The following is a 13616-nucleotide window of genomic DNA, read 5'->3' on the forward strand; positions in this document are numbered from 1 at the left end:
GTAATCTAACGTGTTACTTTGTAAGGCTACCCCCAACAATGGCGATCAAGGAGTACAAGAGGGGATTAAACACACATCCTTGTGGGGCCCTGTGTTGAGAGTCAGTGTGGCAGAGGTGATGTTGTCTACCCTTACCACCTGGTGTAGGCCTTTCAGAAAGTACAGAAGTTTCCTTTTCCCTCTGCTTGTGTATGTGTGCACTGTGGGAGGACTGATGTTCTTTGGCAGAGAATCTCCTCTGCTCTCCACAGTGACTGGGCTCACAGTCCCTCCTCACATGAGTCCAGGGGCATATGTATGGGGGGTTCATTTAATAACACTATTTTAGAGTTAATTTATCAATACATTGTGAATGAATGAACTGTTTATGACTTATGTGACATGAATGCAATTCAACCCTTCGCCACCACCCGTGCTCTTATTACAGCCTTATAAGCACTGTAGGCCTACTGCACTGGCATGGATATATTGAGTGTAATGATTAAATGTATCCACTAGATGAGGCTCTTTCTCTTTTCCGATCATGACTGTAGCTGGCACAGCAGCAAACAAATGTGCACTGTGGATTAATATCATTTAAAAGGCATGGAGTCGTCTGGTCTCACTGCAATGCATTGTAATAGCATTTTACATACTTAGGCAGAACTTCAGGGAAAATTGAGAAATTCAGCAATAATGAGACACCAATTTTGGAATTTGGAAGAATATGGATCAGTGGATCAGTGGGATTCAATGCATTAGGAAATCAGCACACAAGCCAACAATAGATTTTTCTCAACAATTTTAATGTGACGTTACTTTTTTTAATATAAAGTTAAAAAAGCCCAGCAGTGTAGAAAATAAAGCTAGAATTCTTAATTGAACCAATAACAAAGCGTTCACCCCTCTGTTTTGGTATGAGGCCGATAGATGGGCCTGGAGAAATGTAACCACTCTCAATTTGATATACAGAGCTATGGATGCAAGGACTGACCATTCACAATATAATAATTATAGTTTTACCCATGTTTTAAAGCTATACACTGTTTGTTTACATTTCCATTGTTTACAAACATTGGAGTAAAACAAGCTTATATATTTATAAGTTATATTCTTCAAGAATCAATAGGTATATATAATGAATTTATAAGTCCTAAAATAGATACAGCAACTAAGGATTCTAGCTTTAAAGCTTTGGTAGGGCCGTCCATCTAGTCTGTTACAATATAAGGGTTACCAGATGGGCCCGAATCGTTCCATTAAAGGGCCCATAATAGTTTAAAAGTGGCTTCCTCAATTTCTAGTGATTTTGAAAATGCAAGCTGGGTTAAAGCAATGGTGGATGTGTTTTGGGAATTTGCTTTTACTAGTTCTTTCACACCAGTGTAGCTGACAAGGGGATAAAGAGAGGGGATATGAGGGTGAGGGGTCTCCCAGCTACAGTATGGTTGGTGAGGAGCCATGGATGTTGGAACTGAGAGGGGTTGATTCCTCTGACAATCTGTATGTAAACTGATATCAAGGTGTGTACTGTGTACACTGCCATGCTATTGTGTGTGTCTGTGTGTGTGTGTGTGTGTGTGTGTGAGATCACTTCTTCTGCCGGCGGAAGAGATTCTTGACGCTCTCCGCCATAGGTTCGTTCATCATGTTCATTGGCTGGTTCTTCAGGGCAGCCTCCCGCATACTTTTGTAAATATACTCATTCTCTCTAAACATCCTCAGCTCCATTTCTGTCTGCATACGCATAGTCTAGGGAGAGGGGGAGGGATCAGGTCGTCAAGGTGACTTTAATCTTGGAGATCGTTCCCTGTGTGTGTGCATTTATGTGTGAGATTGCATGTGTGTGTGTGCATGTCTTACCTCAAGGTCTTTGGTGATGGGATGTGTGGGTCCGTGTGTTCTCTGCAGGATGGCATAGGCTTTACAGATCATGCCGTGTCCCACCTCTATCTTCCCTGCCTGCCAGTGGGTCACTCCTGCCCTCATGGTTGCCATCCCCAGGTGGGCGTTGCATGGATGGTATAGCTTGCTGTCAAAATGTGATACAGTGATACATTTAATTACACAGTTTTGTTTCTAAACTCTGTTAAGAGGTTTCTTATGGTCAATTGTACTTACTTGTATCCGTCCACCATTTTGCGTGCATAGTCAGCGGCCTCGTCAATAAACTGCAGGTAGGCTGACACCTCGCTGGCTGTGCTCCACATCCTTAGCTGGTAGATGTGTGTATCAGCCAACACTGGCTCCTGTTTCTCCATACACTCCCTGCATATCTTAATAACCTGGGAGGAGAGAGGAGGAGAGCGGGAGGTTTGATTTAGGCTTGGAATCCAGTGTGTGTGTGTGTGTGTGTGTGTGTGTGTGTGTGTGTGTGTGTGTGTGAGTGTTGTACCTCATGGTAGTTCCCCTCCAAGCGAGCCTTATCCATCTTCTGCAGCATCTGCAGACTGTACTCCGTTACCTCCTTCACCTGCTCCTCAGGTACCTACAGGACAAGAGAGGACAGGAGAAGACAGGAGAGGACAGGTGAGGTCAGGAGAGAAAAGGACAAGAGAGGAGAGAAGAGGAGAGAAAAGGACAGGAGATGAGAGAATAGGACAGTAGAGGTCAGGAGAGGAGAGGAGCCCTGGTTTAGAGAAAAATATCATTCTTCTGCTCTGCTCCCACCTCCCCCAGACAACACACACTCTGGGGTGGCAGGTTAGCCTAGTGGTTAGAGCGTTGGACTAGTTACCGGAAGGTTGCAAGTTCCAACCCCTGAGCTGACAAGGTAAAAATCTATTGTTCTGCCCCTGAACAGGCAGTTAACCCACTGTTCTTAGGTCATCTTTGAAAATCAGTTGTTATTAACTGACTTGCCTGGTTAAATAAAGGAAAGATAAAAAATAAAACACACACACATTGGAAGGAGCACAGTCAGCCACAGTGTAGTTTTCCTGGAGCTTGCTCAAATCACATTTTATTGGCCTGATACACATATTTACTAGATTATATTGTGGATGTAGTGAAATGCTTGTGTTTTTAGCTCCAACAGTGCAGTAATATCTAGACATACACAACAATCCACACAAATTTAAAAAGTAAAATAATGGAATTAAGAATGTCCAATGATTACGGTGTCATGTATTGTCATGTTATGTCTTGTTCCTGTTCCTTCTCTTCACTTCGTTTCCCCCTGCTGGTCATATTAGGTTACCTTCTCTTCCTTTTCTTCCCCCAGCTGTTCCTCATCTCCTCTAACTACCTCGTTTACCCTCTCCCACCTGTTCCCTTTTTTCCCTCTGATTAGGTCTCTATTTCTCTCTCTGTTTCTGCTTCTGTCTTTGTCAGATTCTCGTTTGCTTCACCCTTGTCCTGTCCTGTCGTAATCTGCCTCTTCATCAGATGCTACGTGTGATCAGGTACCTCTGTCCTCTACAACCCGCGCCTACCCGGAGAGACCAGCAGTCTGTCGCTGCTAACCCTGCTATTCTCCTCTGCTGCTAGAAGGGGACTCTCCTGTTAAGATCAGAGGACTTTATGATTTATTTGTCGCCCTCTCTGCGGGTTGTCTATGTTGTCAATCGATACATCTGAAGAGGATCTATGTCTTCCCTGTGTTTTGACATTAAAAGACTCTGTTTCTGTTAAAGCGCTTTTGGGTCCTCACTCACCTGCATAACATACGGAGTAAAGATATACAGTACCAATCAAAAGGTTGGACACACCTGCTTATTCATGGGTTTTTCTTTATTTTTCCTGTTTTCTACATTGTAGAATAATAGAGAAGACATCAAAACTATGAAATAACACATATGGAATAATGTAGTAACCAAAAAAGTATTAAACAAATCAAAACATATTTAAAATTTGACATTCTTGAAAGTAGCCACCCTTTGCCTTGATCACAGCTTTGCACTCTCTTGGCATTCTCTCAACCAGCCTCATGAGGTAGTCACCTGGAATGCATTTCAATTTAACAGTGCCTTGTTAAAAGGTAATTTGTGGAATTTCTTTCCTCCTTAAAAATTCTCCAGGATCAGTGGGCCCCTGGCGGGACAGTTGAGCTAACATAGGCTAATGCGATTAGCATGAGGTTGTAAGAACATTTCCCAGGACATAGGCATATCTGATATTGGCAGAAAGCTTAAATTATTGTTAATCTAACTGCACTGTCAAAATTACAGTAGCTATTACAGTGAAATAATACCAAACTATTGTTTTAGGAAAGTGCACAGTTTTGAACATGAAAAGTGTTAGGCACATTTGGGCGGTCTAGATAAAACATTTTGAACAGAAATGAAATGGTTCATTGGATCAGTCTAAAATCTATATTGCACCTGGGCTGGAATAATACATTATGGCCTTTCTCCTGAATTTCAAAGATGATGGTAGAAAAAAAAATACAATAAAACGTTTTTTTCTTTGTATTATCTTTTACCAGATCTATTGTGTTATATTATCTTACATTCCTTTCACATTTACACAGACTTCAAAATGTTCTCTTTCAAATGGTACCAATAAAATGCATATCCTTGCTTCAGGGCCTGAGCTACAGGCAGTTTGGGTATGTCATTTTAGGTAACAATTTAGACAACAAAAAAAGGGACCGATTCTTAAGAGTTTGAGCCATTAATTTGTGTTGTAACAAGGTCGGAGTAGATAGCCTTATTTGGTAAAAGACCAAGTCCATATTATGGAAAGAACAGCTCAAATAAGCAAAGAGAAACAATAGTCGATCGTTACTTTAAGACATGAAGGTCAGTCAATCCGTCAAATTTCAAGAACTTTGAAAGTTTCTTCAAGTACGGTAGCAAAAACCGTCAAGCGCTATGATGAAACTGGCTCTCATGACCACCACAGGAAAGGAAGCCCCAGAGTTACCTCTGCTGCAGAGGATAAGTTCATTAACTGCACCTCAGATTGGAGCCCAAATAAAGTTCAAGTAACAGACACATCTCAACATCAACTATTCAGAGAAGACTACGTGAATCAAGCCTTCATGGTCTGATTGCTGCAAAGAAACCCATACTAAAGGACACCAATAATAAGAAGAGACTTGCTAAGGCCAAGAGACATGAGCAATAGACATTAGACCTGTGGAAATCTGTCCTTTGGTGTCATGAGTCCAAATTTTAGATTTTTGATTGCAACCGCCTTGTCTTTGTGAAATGCAGAGTAGGTGAACGAATGATCTCTGCATGTGTGGTTCCCACCGTGAAGCATGGAGGAGGATGTGTGATGTGTGGGGGTGCAATGTTGAAATACTCTACTCAACAAATTGGATGCAGTCTACCACAGTGCCATCCGTTTTGTTACCAAATTCCCATACACTACCCACCATTGCAACCTGTACGCTCTCGTTGATTGGCCCTCACTTCATACTCATCACTAAACCCACTGGCTGTAGGTTATCTACAAGTCTCTGCTAGGTAAAGCCCCGCCTTATCTCAGCTCACTGGTCACCATAGCAGCACCCACTCGTAGCATGCGCTCCAGCAGGTATATCTCACTGGTCACCCCCAAAGCCAATTCCTCCTTTGGTCGTCTTTCCTTCCAGTTCTCTGCTGCCGATGACTGGATCAAACTGCAAAAATCTCTGAAGCTGGAGACTCATATCTCCTCACTAGCTTTAAGCACCAGCTGTCAGAGCAACTCACAGATCACTGCACCTGTACATAGCCCATCTGTAAACAGCCCATCTATCAACCTACCTCATCCCCACCTCCAGGCTGTGTAAGGGCTATTTGACCAAGAAGGAGAGTGATGGATTGCTGCAACAGATAACCTTGCCTCCACAATCACCTGACCTCAACCCAATTGAGATGGCTTGGGAGGAGCTGGACTGCAGAGTGAAGGAAAAGCAGCCACACGTGCTCAGCACATGGAAAAGCATTCCTCATGAAGCTGGTTGAGAGAATGCGATAAGTGTTTAAAGCTGTCATCTAGGCAAAGGGTGGCTACTTTTAAGAATCTCAAATATAAAATATATTTTGATTTGTTTAACACTTTTTTGGTTGCTACATAATTCCATATGTGTTATTTCATAGTGTTGATGCCTTTGCTATTACTCTGCAATGTTGAAAATAGTCAAATGAAGAAAAAATCTTGAATGAGTAGGTGTTTCCAAGCTTCTGACTTGTACTATATATATATATACACACAAATGGACCACAGAGTGAAGGAAAAGCAGCCAACAGTTGCTCAGCACATGGAAAAGCATTCCTCATGAAGCTGATTGAGAGAATGCCAAGAGTGTGCAAAGCTGTCATCAAGGCAAAGGGTGGCTACTTTCAGGAATCTCAAATATAAAATATTTTTTGAATGGTTTAACACTTTTTAGGTTACTACATAATTCCATATGTGTTATTTCATAGTTTTGATGTCTTCATTACTACTCTACAATGTATAAAACAGTAAAAAATAAAGAAAAACCCTTGAATGAGTAGATGTTCTAAAACTTTTGACTGGTAGTGTATGTATGCTGGAATACATGTAGGGGTAGTATATAACGTGTCACTAGACATGTCTCACATGTCAGTCTGGTCTTGTCAAAATTACACACTGATTTACACCGATGACAACACGTTATTATCACGTGACAATGCAATGTCACCGTTGCAGATGCTCAATAATGTTCTCTGTTTTCATAATGATGCCATCTGTGTACATACTGACTGACAAAAGCCCTAGGAACAGAGTTTTAATTATATAGTCCCAGTACTCTAATGTTAGGGTATTGCTTTTATGAGCGTAGTCGTGGAGGGCAGCTGTCTTGGCTGGCTTTTGTCCTGAGTCTGACCTCTGAAGCAGTGACTCATCTAGATGTAGGAAAGAATGTGAGTGGACTCATGGCCTATTAGCAACTTTAAAGTGGTTTTAATTTTATGTTACAGCTAGCAGTGATTTAGCCTACAGCAAGTCAACACATTCCCACAAGGCCTAGTACAGGATATGATGTTCATAAATCGAAAGCAACACAAGGTTCAGTTATTTTCACTTTAAACAATAATCAGTCCTAGGACCCATCATTTGATCCTATCATAATAAGTCATGATCTGAACCCAGTGGGATATTTGTTGGTCAAATTTAAATGACATACATAGGTGGATTTCACATTCACATGCCCCTACCTTGACCCCGTCCACCTCCTTGCCTCCCATCTTGAGGTCGTCTTTGATGTGACCTTTACAGTGTTCACAGGTGCAGTCAAAGAAGTAATGCATTTTCAGCTGTCTCTGTCTGTCCTCAGTCACGTTCAGGAAATCCACGTAGGACACTGTCACCTCCTCACCCGGCTCGATCTTGCCCAGGGCACGCAGCTCAATCCTGGGGTGAGGAGAGGGGCAGTGAGGGGGTTATGTGGGGTGCTCCGGAGGCAAAGTGCAGGGTGCATCTCAATAGTCTAAAATGGAATTCTGAGATGAACCCATAGCTACAGTTGTAGATCACTGACATGTGACAATGCACAGATCACCTGAGGGGTCTTAGGCAACATTTGGTTACATTTTTACACAGATCTTTTCATCAATATTTCCAAACACCAGCATAGAATTTGCTACTGTCTACTATCACTCACACGGCACTCTGTACAAGACAGACAAGGAGATAGACAGAGAGAAAGGGAGACGGAGAGACAGGGGCAGACAGAGGGTGACGGAGACAGAGATAGACAGACAGAGGGAAACCCAAACACAATGTTCAGAGAAGAGGCAACAGCACAAATGGTGAAGGAAGACATGATGACAGGTGGACATTCCTTCTGTTTGTTGAGCTTGGCTTGCAAACAGGTGGTGCAAGTGACTTGCAGGACTGGAGTGGTGGAAAGGGGGAGGGCAGAGACAGATATATCTAAAGATATGGCTCTGGGAGAGGTAGGTGGAGTTGTAACAGAATTAGTAAGTTAGCAAGTGTGGCAGATGAGGATTTGTGAAACTCACTCCTCATTTACAATGGTGCCCTGACCCCAAATCTGCAATTGCTCTAAGATCAATGCTGGGGTCTCTGCGGAGTGAGCTTAGGGGGTGAATGTAGCAGTTGGGGATCTGTGAAAATCCTCCACCTGAAGTGTCTCCACTTGTGCTGCCAAATTGCTAGCTATTTGGCATCATGACTTGGTAAGACACTTGTGGAAGGTGGTCATGTGTTTTTACGAGGCAGAGGTCCTGGGTTCGAGCCTCAGTATGGGTCGAATCAGAAGTGAGCAGTGTGATGTCCTTTACACAAGCAACCATTTTTGATATGGTGAAGCAACTCAACTTTAAACTGGAAGTCAGGTCTTACTGAGCCCTTCCTATGAAGAACCCTGTTTCAAGTTTATGTCTGATAGTGATGCATCATAGGGGGGATGGGTGTGCGGTTTTTATTGATGATGTTGGAGATGAGGATTTATGATGGTGAGATTTTAATTGATGATATTTAGGAAGTTGTTGGGGTTATACTATTGTACCAGAAAGACCCACCTCATCTGAGAGTGATACACAGTATTCACAGCCGACTGACTGAAAGACAAAGCAAGAAGCAGTTTTACACACACACACACACACACACACACACACACACACACACACACACACACACACACACACACACACACACACACACACACACACACACACACACACACACAGCTTACAACTCAGTCAACCTCAATGCTCATGGTGTCCCTATTGTTATTGAATTACAGTACATACTTGCCATGGTTGAGGATGACAGTGCAGTTAGGCCAGCAGTCATGGTTGACCAGACACAGGTTAGGGAACAGACCCACTCCCACAGCATTTAGACCTCTCTGGTCACTCACTGTGAAGCCATTACAGTTGATCTACAGAGGGATGGAGAGGAACAGATGGACAGATGAAAAAAGGAAAGTGATAGAATAAGAAGAAACAGGAAGAGAAACAGGTAGAAATGGAGAGAAGAAAGAGAAGAGGGAAGAACCTACCACTCCAAAGATGTGCGAGATGTCGTCTACACGGTGTTGCTTGCTGTTGCGTGGCCAGTAGTCCAAGAAGTTGTGGATGTCCACCTTCAGCTCCTTCAGATCATCCTCTGGCATGTCACTGATGTGGTTCTCCAGATCGTCCAATGAGGTCATCTGCATGTCTGACATGACACCGCCCTCTTTATCGAGGCGCCACATGATGCGGGCGGCCAAACTGACAGGGACACGGAACATGAGTTGTTAGGTCAAACCTTAATGCTCATCCATAACATGATAATGACTCAATTGCCAGTAAACTATTCAACATGGCACACTTTCTATCCCCCTGCATCCCCCATCTCTCGCTCCCCTCGCTCCCCATGCACCCCCTAAGTCTTTGGCTCCTCCTCCTCTATTCCCCCTCACCTCACCTCACCCACGAACCACAAGTGCCACCCACACACACAATCCCTCCTCACCGGATGTTCTCATTGGGTGCCTTGCCGAAGTTGTCCCCGATGGCCCCAAAAGCCTTGATGGCTCCACACTCCAGCTTGTGTTCCTTCCAGCCAGCGCTCTGGCATGTCTTGTCACAGTACTGGGCGAACTTACACTGGCCACAGCGCTGCAGCTTGTCCTGCCTGCGGAAACAGCTGTGGCAGATCTTGTCTGCAAGACTAGTAAGAGAGATGAGAGAGAGACAGAGACAGAGAGAGAGACAGAGACAGAGAGAGACAGAGAGAGAAGAGAGAGAGAGACAGACGAGAGAGTGAGGGGAGTATGAAGGATGTGAATGGAAGAGAGGAATATATAGAGTTAGAGAGTTTCTATAGGCCTACTGCAGGCCACACGAGGTTTAACCAACTCAGTGGCCTTGTGGTCCTATACAGGGGGTGTACTTGTACAACAGAGAAGGCTGTTGAGAGGAGCTATATTAGGAAACACTCATTGTAATGGTTGGAATGGAATAAATGGAACGATATCAAGCACATCAAACATATGGAAACCACGTTTGACTCCGTTCCATTAATTCCATTTCAGGCATTACAATGAGCCCGTCCTCCTATTGCTCCTCCCACTAGCCTCTTCTGTTGTGCACACTACAGAAATAGGAGATTTGGGCCTTCTGGCTCCAGCAAAGTTTACTTGTCCAATGCTTACTTACTTACATGAGATTGAGGCTAGTTCCATGATCCACAGCAGGGGAAGAAGGATGGGAAAGTACATCCCCACATGACTTCATGTGATGACCTTTGACCCCATATATCTGTCCCCTGCTGAGGTCATAGCACTCTGATCTTGTTGTTCACAAACTGATTTGTACCTATAATATCTGGTGAAGTTTGTTGTGTCTCTCCAGATAAACAAAAAATGCTCCACCACAATAGTAATGTATTTTGCTTCTTGAGACCTAACCTGTCCAGGCCTGTCCCACTGCCCTGAGAACATGTGGTGTGACAACAGACCAGTTCATACGGCTGTCATCTAACTGTCATGTCCAATCATGTGCAGATGACAGAGAGAACTACAGCATAGTACAGTATAGAACAATACAGTACAGTAACATGGTAAAGTGCTGTATCTTCAACTAAACGATGGCAGGCTTTAGCCTATGTGTCAGCAGTGTGACCTGTCCTCATCACCATTTTACACTATGTAAATGTTTTGAACTAATTATATGTGGCTGTGAATAACACATGTTAATGGTTGCAGCCCAATTCTGATCTTTTGCCCAATAATTGGCAAAAGATTTGATCAAATTGGCCAAAATACCAATAAGTGGCAAAGTTTCAGAATTGGGCTGCCTGTGTGAACGCAGCCATAAAGACAAATAACACGGGATCGGTATATTGGGCTCATGTGTGGTCGCCCATGCATTAGGAGTTAGTCATGTCTCATGTGCCCAGCCAAACCCCATCCATACTGCAGCATCTTCTTACCTGTCAAAGACAACTGCAGCAAAAGGGGGTTCTGAGAAAAGAACGTCTCCGGAAAGCAGCTCCTTAGTGGCTCTAAGGCCCCTCCCCTTTCCGGGTGAGTCAAACACCTCAATGTTGTCCATGTCAGGTGTGGTGGTCCGGTCCGAGAGACAGAGAAACAGTCCGTTAGGTTAAGGAGACAGAGAGAGAGAGACTGGAAGTGAGTACTGTATGGGAGTCCTCTACAAAGTAGATCTTTCACGTTCTTCAACAACTGCACATTCCACACCTCAATCTACTAAAATAGACTTCCACCACTTGAGCTGAACCAAGTCAGATAGAGAAGGGGGTTGGTGTGGGTTTGAAGGGTGCCACTAAATTAGTATTGAAGGACCAAAATCACTACAATCACATTCTAGTGTCCTTAAAGTTCATCTACCATTTTTGAGAAAGTTACCATTACTATAATGGTTTTATTGTTATTTTCCTTTGATCTGTTGAATCCCCCCCCAACCCACCCCCCACACACACATTGTCCTGAGTTGGTCTCTCCTGGGTCCTGGGGAGTATTTTGGTCTCTCAGTTGGGCCTGTCTGTCAGGAGTCAGTTGTGGTGACGTTGGACAGCTGCTGGAAGCTAGTCAGACCCAGCACCACACTATCTCCTTTCCTCCACCATGTTCTGGTACTTTCTCTCTCTATCTCTTTCTCTCTTTCTATCTCTATATATGACTAGGTGGGGTGTCAAGTATGATATCATAAGGCCAGGCGAATATCATTAATCCCTGTTTAAGATCTTTAGGGCGACCATGTCCAAGAATATGAGATTGACAGTGTTACTTTAAACAAATTAAATAAGATATCTTCATAAACTTGGCAGAAGACAGTCTATTTTTAAAAAGTCTTACTTTAGTACTACTCGACTCCTTCTCAGCTCATTTATCACCTGATTTATCACCTGATTAACAAAAGGCACATTTCAATAGGTGGTCCAGGTATCCTCATGACATGGCAGAGGTTTTGTTCCTCATGCAAGGGGGAAGGCCGATGACACCAGAAATCCCCATCAGACCAATTCCTTGAATTCCCTACTCCTTGAAGTTTGCAGTTGTGTCTAGAAAACACTATTTAGCTAAAAACGCATTTCTTGAGCTTGGCATCACAAATAATTCACACAAACGGAGACAAAGGCAAAGGTGCACAGGAAATACATGTTTGTTTTTTTACCCTTTCGTGTGTGTACTTTATTGCATTTAGACTTGGGGCATTGCTTTTGAACAGTAAAAGTTTTAAAAAACAAAACAAGTGTCACATCAATGGCAAACATGATGACTATTTTCGTACATGATGTGTACATTGTAATGTGTACATTGAAAAATATGTGTACCATTTCTTAAGAGGACTCAAGCTTGAAAGAAAGTCACATTATTTTGCCATAATAACGCTGTATGAGTCATGACCTACTGTATATGAGACATCTGCCACACAGTATATTATCATTTGCAGCAACATATGTAAGGAGGTTATATTCTGATTCTGTTCTGATTGTGACCCCATTTACACTTTGAAACGTAAAACATTGAAGGACCTCTATCAGCTGACAGACCATGAAGGATCTGTTCAGTGCACTGTTCATGCTCTCTTCTTTTAGCCAGGAGTCAGCAGTCATGACAGTGACGAAAACAGCTCAAGTCTGATAACAATAGACATTTCATTAATAGAAAAGCACACGGTTTTAGATCCAAAGAATAGGCTATTAGACTTCTATTCCAGCTGCCGTTACCCTTAAGGAAAACCCACATGAAGTGTTCCAAAAACACATGACATTTCATGTGAAATTAAGTGATCTTATGTGAAGTTAATGTGATAACATGTGACAACATGTAAAGCAACATGTGATAACATGAAACTAAACATGAAAACATGTGAAGTGTTCAGAAAACACGTGAAATTTCATGTGAATTTCCACATGTCAAGTAATGTGCTTTTTCTGTAGGGGTAGACTTACACCATGTTACTCAGTGGGTATGCTTCTTATTTGACCTCTGTCTGTCTCAGTCCTGTCTTTGACATTGGGTTAGGTTTCATAAGACACTGTGTCAGCCCTAAGGCATGCATGTACTGGTAATAGACCTGTTATCAGTGACAGCCTTCCTCAAAGGAATACCACAGTAGCATGGTAACATTTGAAAAATATGTTTGAATATAGTAATACAGTATGGTAAACAAAGCACAACACAATAATATTCCTAAAATAGCCCCAGTACTTGGCCAGACAATGGATTTTATCTGCCTGTCAATGGGACCTTGTTTCTGTGTTTGAAAGAGCAAGTATACAATTTGTCATTTAGACTAAGGGCGTCATAACCTAACCTACATTTTGTGGTACCGCCTTTTATGTTTTTAAAATTATGTTACGATTTGTTGTGTCAATGGAGAGCGTGGAACACTTCTTATACTTACTGGATGTGAAAGAGGTGGCATGTGGCCTAGCACTTAAGACTGTTAGGGCCAGTAACTGAAATATTGCTGGTTTGAATCCCTGAGCCAACTATGTGAAAACTGTCAATATGCCCTTGAGCAAGGCACTTAACCCTAATTGTTCTGGATAAGAGCATCTGCTAAAATTAAAGAGAGATATAACAAACATGTTTGTTCTTGTTTGAATTGAATCATTGCTAATCTTGGTTAACCCAAAACGAAATCCTTCCCTAATTGGTAAACTGATGTATTAAGTTCTGGGTTCATACATTTTAAAGGGTGGCTGAACTTGATGATTTTGCCTTGTTTTTCAGCTTGGTCATTAAGAAATGC

At 42.6% G+C, this 13616-nt stretch overlaps 1 protein-coding gene across 2 annotated transcripts; it reads right to left on the bottom strand.

The window, feature by feature from the left end:
• Positions 1 to 766: 766 nt before the first annotated feature.
• smyd1b (SET and MYND domain containing 1b) lies at positions 767 to 11087 on the bottom strand. 2 transcript variants are annotated; one of them, XM_029678623.2, is made up of 10 exons: positions 10825 to 11087; positions 9364 to 9561; positions 8906 to 9119; positions 8655 to 8785; positions 8424 to 8462; positions 7095 to 7290; positions 2375 to 2467; positions 2101 to 2264; positions 1843 to 2011; positions 767 to 1731 (listed from the first exon to the last, which is right to left on the bottom strand). In XM_029678623.2, the coding sequence occupies exons 1-10, from the start codon at positions 10944 to 10946 to the stop codon at positions 1570 to 1572; spliced, it is 1488 nt and encodes a 495-aa protein (XP_029534483.1). In that variant the 5' UTR covers positions 10947 to 11087; the 3' UTR covers positions 767 to 1569. The 2 variants fall into 2 exon arrangements, with proteins under 2 accessions (XP_029534483.1, XP_029534484.1); XM_029678624.2 differs by lacking the exon at positions 8424 to 8462.
• Positions 11088 to 13616: the final 2529 nt, after the last annotated feature.

The sequence above is a fragment of the Oncorhynchus nerka genome, linkage group LG13 (assembly GCF_034236695.1).
Source record: "Oncorhynchus nerka isolate Pitt River linkage group LG13, Oner_Uvic_2.0, whole genome shotgun sequence".
NCBI lineage: Eukaryota > Metazoa > Chordata > Actinopteri > Salmoniformes > Salmonidae > Oncorhynchus > Oncorhynchus nerka.

What these genes read in the sequence shown, in the direction of transcription:
- smyd1b (XM_029678623.2), bottom strand. Translation starts at nt 10,946, where the DNA reads ATGGACAACATTGAGGTGTTTGACTCACCCGGAAAGGGGAGGGGCCTT. An exon ending in GTGTATCACTCTCAGATGAG is followed by an intron (nt 7,291 to 8,423) that starts GTGGGTCTTTCT and finishes TCCTCACCCCAG; the next exon opens with GATTGAGCTGCGTGCCCTGG. An exon ending in CCATCACCAAAGACCTTGAG is followed by an intron (nt 1,732 to 1,842) that starts GTAAGACATGCA and finishes CCCTCTCCCTAG; the next exon opens with ACTATGCGTATGCAGACAGA.